At 43.8% G+C, this 9,095-nt stretch overlaps 1 protein-coding gene across 1 annotated transcript; it reads right to left on the bottom strand.

Annotated features, from left to right (window-relative positions):
- Positions 1–1,451: 1,451 nt before the first annotated feature.
- Positions 1,452–8,909, bottom strand: tgm2l (transglutaminase 2, like). Its single transcript, XM_061076014.1, has 15 exons — positions 8,822–8,909; positions 8,282–8,452; positions 7,173–7,403; positions 6,708–6,826; positions 6,194–6,322; positions 5,447–5,618; positions 5,152–5,284; positions 4,964–5,067; positions 4,622–4,764; positions 4,413–4,512; positions 4,159–4,310; positions 3,943–4,072; positions 3,653–3,813; positions 2,809–2,945; positions 1,452–2,234 (listed from the first exon to the last, which is right to left on the bottom strand). Exons 1-15 carry the CDS (start codon positions 8,835–8,837, stop codon positions 2,066–2,068), a joined length of 2,067 nt encoding a protein of 688 aa, XP_060931997.1. The 5' UTR covers positions 8,838–8,909; the 3' UTR covers positions 1,452–2,065.
- Positions 8,910–9,095: the final 186 nt, after the last annotated feature.

Raw genomic sequence — 9,095 nt, 5'->3', positions numbered from 1 at the left:
TCTCTCTCTCTCTCTCTCTCTCTCCCTCTCTCCCTCTCTCTCTCTCTCTCTCTCTCTCTTTCTCTCTCTCTCTCTCTCTCTCTCTCTCTCTCTCCCTCTCTCCCTCTCTCTCTCTCTCTCTCTCTCTCTCTCTCTCTCTCTCTCTCTCTCACACACACACAGTGAATGTTCCGTCCGTCTTCTCTCCCTCTTTTCCCCCTGGCACCTCCTAAATGGCTCCTGCCTTTCACCTGAGTGACTTATTAATGCGTTTGGAAATTGGGAGGAGGTCGGACATGGATGCAGAAATAAAAGGCTCATTGACGCCCTCTTGTTGTGAGTGTTATGTGCATATGTGTCCTTCACATGTGTCTTGATAAGACGCAAGGTTGATGCACTACTGTGTCTTATAATTCACTTTTTAACTTGTTGTTGTGGGGTCATCCCATTATAAATTCTGAAAGTCCAAAATAAATAATTAAAGGAGACATATTGTATTCATATTCATCATTATAATTATTATTTGAAAGGCTTACATGCTCAATTACCTCAGTGTCCATTGCTGCAGCTCCTCTTTTCAGCCTGTGTCTGAAACACAAATCTCAGATGGCAGTATTTGTTTTGTCAAGTGCTCAGGTCCAATTCAAATGATCTCAGTTATGTTCAGCTGCAGAAAGTTTCTGGACATCCCATTTTCTCATAAAGACTGATGCTTAAAGAACAGGTACAACTCATTAGAAAAAGCCTTATACCAAACAAGAGGAAAGACACTAAAAACAAGACAGATGTTTCCTTTACATTGTAAATAAACACCAAAAACAACCGTCACATTTATAACAATCTATAAACACTTTACTTTAAGATTTGTATTGTATATTAGTTTCTACTCTCTACAACTTTGTTTTGCCACTGCATTTACAGGAGACTTGGATCGAACCACCAACCACCAACCCTCTGGTAAGTGGTTGACCCGCTCCTCACCCACAGACACCCAGGTGTTACTGTCTCTGCCCCCTGCTGGCCGAGAGGCCACATTACCTTTCACCCATGTCCTGTTCTCTCTTCTCCTCAGGTGAACTGTGATTGGCTGATTGAGAGGAAACTACAACAGGGGGCAGGACGCCTCTCCCTCTCACTTCCTGTTTGCTGCAGCAGTGTGTTCAGTGCCACCTCTCGAGTGGGAGACCTGGTGAGTTATTTTAATTTACTGCAGCTGTAAACGGTTGTTCTGCATTCACCTGCAGAAGTCCAGCAGAGTTCATGAAAGGTCCTGTCGCGTGAATCTCTACCTACGCACATCCAGGAGACACTGCAGCTAACGTTAGCTCACTTCAAAAGGTCACACAAACGTTTAGCTATTTCCATTTTTAACTTGTAAAGCACCTTGTAGGCCAGTCTCTGTTTTAAAAGGTGCTATATCAATATGTACAATATTCAGATTCTTAAATTAATGACCACACAGACCAAAACCATAAATAAGAATAAAATCTTTATTTTTTTTTCAGCATAAACACACAAAATTATTGTAAATGTTTATAAATATTTAGAATACATTAAAGCAATAGACTTATTTTAATCATGTGTGGGTAAGCGTAGTGCAAAATAGGTAAAGAAATAGAAGATGCATCAGATTTACTTCAGATACTTTTCAGAAATATGTTTTAAGCCTGAACCTCATGACCGAGGCCCCCGTCGGTTTTCATTTAATGTATTCAGTAAGTGATGATGAGAATGACAAAGAACAAATGGCACTCGGAAGGAATATAAAAATATAATTTTTTTACTTATTTGTCGTGTAGACAACATGCCACCTGCTGTTTCCTATATTTCCACGTGGACGTCGAGTGTCAGACATAATGCAAAGTCAGAAATGCTCAAATACGTGGTAACCTTAAAATAATCTAGTATTTGTTGACCAATGGATGTCGACATGTTTATCCTTCACGCTTCACTTTTAGAAAAAACACTATAGATCTAATCCTTTTTGTTTTCCAAATCTTTTTCAAACAGGACCGTTACACCTCTCAGGTTATCTCACACTTTAATATGTGTCGGCGGTTTCAGACCGATTAGATGTCTGTTTTTTTTAAGAAAACCTACTAAACACGTTTCTTTTGCGGACGACCACTGTCGCGATTCCTTTCACGTCCTTCAGCCTGTCAGAGTCAAAGTCCACCAGCAGCTTCCTCACCCCGACCCTCATGGGCGAGAAGGAGATCTTGACAGCCACCTTCTGGCCTGGAGCGATGTCACCTCTGAAAGAGAAGAGATGTCATGTCAAAAGCAGCAACTACATAAAGAAGAGAGAGGAACAACAAAAAGTAGAGAATATTACATAAAAGCAAACCATACCGATATAAAAATATTCTAAAAACATTAAAAAAAGTCTTTCAAAATGGGCTTAAGGGGGGGGGGGGGGATTTGAAAGAGGTCACCAACTCTGGAAGTCTTATCTCGTCAGCCGGGTTATTCCAACCCACATAGCAAAACTGTCTGGCCCGCATCTCACATTCCACATCTGCCCCTCATACCACGGGGAATTCAAATGCCATGTGGGAAGCCAAGGGGCTGTGATGTGAGCTGCTATGTAGACCAAGGCAAGCTTGAAAGTGATCAGTAAAATCTTAAAATCAATTTTAAACCATACAGGATGCCAATGGCGCAGAGCCAGGATTTGGGTGATGTGAGTCGGTCGAAAAACCCCAGTAAGAAGACGTATAAGTAAGAATACTGATTTCTGATCTGCTGCAATTTCAGCATTAAACCACCAACTTTGTTTTCCTTCTATATGCATGATAGATATTCGTGTAGCGCCTCGTCAGCCCTTACTTGACATAGATCGCAGAGGAGAGTAGCAGTCCGGACCCCTCTAAGGTGAACATGCCACGCTTTAGTGGGACAGCAAGGGGATTGGTGAAGGAGATGAGGGCTGTCGCCCTCTCCTGAACAACAGAGCTCCCAGATACCTGGAGGAAGACGAGACGGCTTAGTGTCAACTGAAGCAGAACATTACAGAAGAGGTATTGACAAAGGACAATCTTGTATTTAGTTGCCTCCACCTGTTCACCCCCCTCTGTTGGTTGGTTGGTTGTTAGCAGGATTGTACATAAACCAATGGACAGATTAGCATAACACTTGGTGAACTGATGCAGTATTGATTAGGCCCACACACACACAGCCAACAGAACACATCGCACTTGGGCAGACGGCTCCTGTTTGCCAGATCTGTGCCACATGTCAACCAAAGGTGGCCCAAATTAGTTTTGTGCTGTTTTAGCCATATTATAGGTTCACATCAGATTGTAGCACAGAGCACTGCATATTTGTTTCGGTAATTTGGGCCACATTTACAGTTTTACCGATAAGCAACTCAAGGCTGACTTCCATTTTGTTTGGATCACAAGAAGACTAGATGAGCCTTATCATTGCCTGAAGTGGCCCATGAACGTATTTAAGTTTGGAGCTGATCCAGATCATGGGGTGGATCCAAAATGGATTCTTCCGTCACCCATACTGCAAACTTCCATCAACTTGCGCGATAATCCGCCTGCTAGTTTTTGCATTATCTTCCTGACAAACAAAGAAGCCAACCAACAAACACATGGACGGGTGAAACCATAACTCTGCCGGAGGTAAAACTGACCAACAACGCGTGTGCACAGTGTGTACCCACCTGTACAAGGAGTTCAGGCATGCTCAGTGGAATGTTGGTCACAGTCATGACGGGTTCATTCTCCCCTGGAACCTCCACGAGCGCTTTCACCCTGATCAGGTGGTGCTCAGAGACACAGTTGACGTAGTCGTCGTAGCGCAGACGCAGAACTTCCTTGTGGGCTGAACACAAATATGAAATATAAATGATACATCAGGGAACAAGTGTGTGCCTATGTGAGACAGGTAAGTTCTCTTGTTTCAGGATATGTCTGCACGAGAGACCTTTGAGGGTTTATTTGAGTGACTAACTTTTGTAAGCCGGCACGGTCACCGTGGTCGCCTTCCTCTGACACTCCCCTTGATAGATGGAATTGTAGGTTACGGCGGCGGCCAGGATGATCAGCTGAGCATTGGCCTCTTCCTTTCCGCCATTCTTCACCTGTGGACAGAAAGGATTGATCATCAAAGAGGAATACACACTCTATATCCATCAATCCATCCATCCATGCATCTGAGCACTCGTACCTCAACTATCACATCGAAGTCGGTGCCAAACACAGGCTTTCCGTGCTTGATTGACAGCTGCAGCTGCAGTTGTGTTGGTTCTACGTGGTCAGGGATCGGCTCTGTGACTCGGTGTCCGGCCTTCTCGTACACCTCTCTCTCCTTCTTGGAGCCTGCAGAGAAGATGTTGATTATTAATAAAGGTCAGTCAGGTTCTGTTGTGAACCTGTTTATCCTGATCTATCTGCTCCTCTCTGTGAAACTTCCTGACAAACCTTCGGGGTATTTGTAGAGCTGCGTGACATCCTCCCTGTAGTCGCCGTAAACACTCTTGGTGCTGATGTTCTTCCCCACGCTGCTGTGTTCCGCCTTGATCTGTAACCAAAACTATCTCGATCACGCTCAATAAAACGGTAAACCTTTTTAAAAGGTCAAGCCTATTAATCATATTCAAAAATTTCCTGACATTAATTAAAGCTCTCACCTTCCTCCGGTGGCCTTCTGGTCCAACCATCCAGTAGACGATGTCAGCGTTCACCTCGGCGAAGACAAACGGAGCGTCGTACTTTGCGTTCAGATTTCCCTCCTTGATGGCGTTGAGTGGACACGGGCCACAGCAATACTCACCTGAAGAGCAAAAATCAGATTGGAGTGGATTTATTTCATTACATTTTTTCTTTAATATCAAATAGTTTTATTTATGAAGACAGTTCCCTATGATTTACAGAATAGCTCTGATTCCGTAATTTTACTATTATTTGATTCCTAAGAAAACAAGCGCTGACCGTCCTGAGAAAAAGAAGACGGACAGAAATGATTAATGTACCATCACTCAGTTCTTGAGGGGTGGGGTCCAAAACCTGCCAGCCGCCATTCCCTTCAGGGAGGTCGTCTCTCCTCATCCAGGACTCGACCCAACAGTGGAAGTTCCTGACAACACCAGGACAAGGAGATGAAAAATAATTTCCTTTGGTGTATGTGTGTGTGTGTGTGGTTGTGTGTGGTCGGTCCTACCAGCTACTGTCTTTCTTGCCAACGCTCTCCATACTTTCATTCACCAGGATATCTACAGAGAGGTTTCCATCAACATCGTGGGCTGAGTCGAAGTTGGTGATGTGTCGTGTTGGGATTCCCAGACAACGCAGCACTGGGAAGAAAACAGCAACACTTCAGACTGGACGTTTTGTTCCTCTTTCCTTCCCGAAGATAAAGTATTCCTTTCCTCTCCTTAGCTTTCCTTTCCTTCTTTAAACAATTTAGTCATTTCCTCTTCAAGAGCAATTTATTCTTTTCCTTGGAAATGCCTCACCTGTGCAAGCGACAGCAGCAAACACCCAGCACTGGCCATATTTGACCGACCCCCCCTTGCTCCACTGCTGAAGGATGGGCACGCTGCCGGTCCATCGATTTGGTGCAAACCCGCCAGTGTATGGCTCCTGCCACTTACCAGTCAACACCCCCTTGTCCCCGTTAGAGTTCACCTGGACAGGTGGAAACAAAGCAAAGCTTCCTTTCATAAGACAGGCACTTTGCAGACGAACAGAAAAGTCTGACGAGTTCACAACAACTTGATCATTCAGGTGAGGGTTAGACACCAGGTTTATATCGACATCGGCGTCTGTCATCATCACATACGAAACATACTTATCACATACAGGCCTTCCAAAAACTTTCAGGTAAATGTCCGGACTTCAGGTCATTCCTGAAAGCAACTTACGACTAAGTATCAGGACACTTACATTTGGGATTTACGTTTCCAAGTATGGATTTGTTACAGAGATCGAGTGGAGGATCATTGTGGGAGATCAGAGGCATCCTTGGGCCTCCTCATTTTAACGGCTCACCCCATATATTTACAAAAAGGGATCTAATACTCAAACTTTTCCCACATGCACAGAATTGAGGACGTCTAGCTGTTCAGGAGCAAATGTCTACCGCTGTCAAGAGTTATGGTGCAATATTAGTGAAAAAAAAGAAGCGCACAATCCAAGATGTCTACAACAATGCAGACATCTTGTGATTCTTTTGTTGTTGTCAGAGTGTATGAGATCGTCACCATCGCAGTGATCATCCTGCTGACGTAGACGGGGTCAGATCTCTTCTCAAGGTCCATCTTTGAGTTCGTCATAGCGTCCTTGGAGTGGTCCAGAACTTTAAAACAGATGTCCATCACATAGTCCTCAAACTGAGAGACACACACAAACAGAGAAAAAGAAAATTAAACATTTTAAATCACATTTGTCTGTCTCTGTCTGTCTTTGAGACTCCGTTGCACCATCTCCTGTCTATGTGCCATCTATGTGTTTGCCTGTCAGGCATGCACACACCCTCCATGTTTGTCTTCCCCTCTGTGCCCCCAGAGACAAGCCCGTGTTTGTGTGGTTTGGTTACATTCTGACACCTCCTGCTCAGAAGTTTCCTCCATCCAACAATCTCATGTCCTGACATAGCTGGAGCTCCAGCGTCTCCGCTGTCATGCTGCTGTGACAATTCACACACGGCCCCGATCTGCCTGATAGACACTGAAAGACTCAATCCAGGGTGTGTGTGTGGGTGTGTGTGTGTTTTACCTGTCCATAATTCCAGGGCTTGTTCCTAATGTCATTCCAGGCTCCCATGTAAATGATCCCATCCTCATTCATAATGTACTCCTGGAGCATCTTTTCATCAGGGTGGTAGACAGCATCCTCTGACACACACACACACACACACACACACACACACACACACACACACACACACACAAACACACATTACAGCCATAACATTAAACACAGATTCAAGAAAGAGATAGGCTGACAAGATTCAATTCTACAATGACCGGACCTCTTGAGTTTGTGTGGTGATTTTTAGTTTTCTTCACTTTATTAAACGTTGCGATACAGGTGATTTCTCTGAGAATAATTTATAGATCTTCTGGAATGATAGCGACCTGATTTGATTTCTGTTGGGCCTGGGTGGATGAGCAGAGTATGAGTGAAATAGAAAAACTGCAGTATATGAATCTGATAATTGTAATTGCTCTGTGCTCTTACCTCTGCACCAGGGGTTAAAGAGCAGGTGGAACCCAATCTTCTCAGTCTTCTTCACGATGTGTCCGTCCGATGACGTGATCGACATAGTCAGATGGTACTCGCCAATGATGGCGTCCGCCGGACTGTGAAGAGTCAGCAGAATTTCATCCTGCGCTCCCTGCTGGTTAAACCACCACTTATCTCCAGCCTCGAACTCCTTCTGCACCTTGATCACCACCTCGTCTTTTTTACCTTGAGAAGCATTAAGAAACATTGTGTCACTTAAGAAACAGATTGTGGAAGCATCAGTTCAGCTGCTTGCTGGTCATCCAGAATCCTCGTAAGGATACTGGTGGACGTCCGGACCCCGGATTCTCGAATCCTAGATCTAAACCAGGAGGTGGTTCTTTGAAAATACTATTGAAATTAGCGTCTACATTGTCTAAAAGTGAATTTAGTTCTCAATGTAATAGAAGAGAGTTATGAATTAAATGGAGGGGGGAGGGTTAAGCTGTATATGATTGAAAAAATATAACGATGGTCTTTAACTCTATTGAGGAGGTTTCAACCCTGTTTGTATGTAAGTAAGAATACACAAAAACAAAACAACGGATCTGAAGGATGTTGTAATGGTTCTAAAGGAAGATCACATTCTATTTTGGAGCGGATCAATTACACCATTTTTCCAGGAACTGATTTATGGATTTTGATCAAAAATGATCCAGGTTATCCAGGGAACTTGATTGAATTCAGGGGAACTGTTGAGTGTCCATTACTTGAATTTATTTCCACTGAAAAGGATGAAGCCTGGACCTCCGAAAAACCTGGAAAATGTTTAGTCAAGTAAGGAAAGTAAGGGACACATCCAGGACTTAAAAAATATTTCTGCAAGTATATTTTGTGACAAATAATTTATTAGATAATTTCATGTATTTTTTCCATATTTCTGCTACAAGAACCAAACATTATGTATTTTAGTTTTCATTATTATAACAAAAGCTTTGAAAATGTCTTTCATAATCAACTCACATTGTGAAACAACACGCTGACGCAGGTGATGCACAGTGATGCAACACACGTTTTGAAATGTATTGACCCCAGCAGAATGTCTCAGGTTGTGCTGCACTCACCGAGGTGCAGGACCAGCTCTAGATGGTCCGTCGGGGTCAGCGAGTCGGAGCACTGCAGGGATATGGAGAAGGGCTGCCCCCTGCGCACGATCAAGCGCTCCCGATCAATCTCCCTGGTGCGGTGCAGCAAGTTGTTTTCATGACTTCTCACATCCACGTTGGGGATCAGACCTTGCGGGCCCAAAGGAGACAAAGTTCAACAGTGGACGTGCAGGATTGCTGTATTGCTGCCTGTAGCTGTTGCTTAATGGAAATACTGGCAGTCATTTAGAGATTTTTCCTTATCACCGTGACCTCACAGAGAAGACGGAGAAATGTCGACAATAGGAAAAATTCTGAGTTGGATCAAACTAAACCTGCTTTTTATAGATGAGTCTGATCCATGTTTGAGCTGAAAAAGCTGCCCTTGCATTTGTTGCAGGAATTCCGATTGGTCATATCACAGGCAACGGTCAAGTCACACATCAGCACATTCTTCATGTGGAATATAAACTACCATAAAGGTTTATAATATGATGGATAGATGAACAGTCCACTTACCGTTGTGATTGGCCATCGCAGATCTTTTTTCTCGTCTTCTAAAAGTTGCTCCTCCAGACTCTTCTCTGCTCTGCTCGGTCAGTCGTGTATTTATATCCAGCTCAGGTCCGACCCTCCCACCCGTCTGATAAACACTTCCCCCCAGAATCCTCCCTCACTCCTTCACGCCTCCCGCTGTGCCCTCTGACATCACTTACCAAAACCCTGTGTGTGTGTGTGTGTTTGTTTGCCATGTGTGAGTATCCATTTAAAAAAAACGTCCTCATCCTGTTTG

Source organism: Limanda limanda, chromosome 8 (assembly GCF_963576545.1).
Source record: "Limanda limanda chromosome 8, fLimLim1.1, whole genome shotgun sequence".
Lineage (NCBI taxonomy): Eukaryota > Metazoa > Chordata > Actinopteri > Pleuronectiformes > Pleuronectidae > Limanda > Limanda limanda.
Note: the sequence above shows the minus strand (reverse complement) of the source record. Positions and strands in the feature narration are given on the sequence as shown.

Excerpts from the sequence above, each read along its gene's own strand:
- tgm2l (XM_061076014.1), bottom strand. Across the intron at positions 6,323-6,707 it reads AGCCCTGGAATTATGGACAG|TTTGAGGACTATGTGATGGA; the intron begins GTAAAACACACA and ends TGTGTCTCTCAG. Across the intron at positions 2,946-3,652 it reads TGCCTGAACTCCTTGTACAG|GTATCTGGGAGCTCTGTTGT; the intron begins GTGGGTACACAC and ends GTCTTCCTCCAG.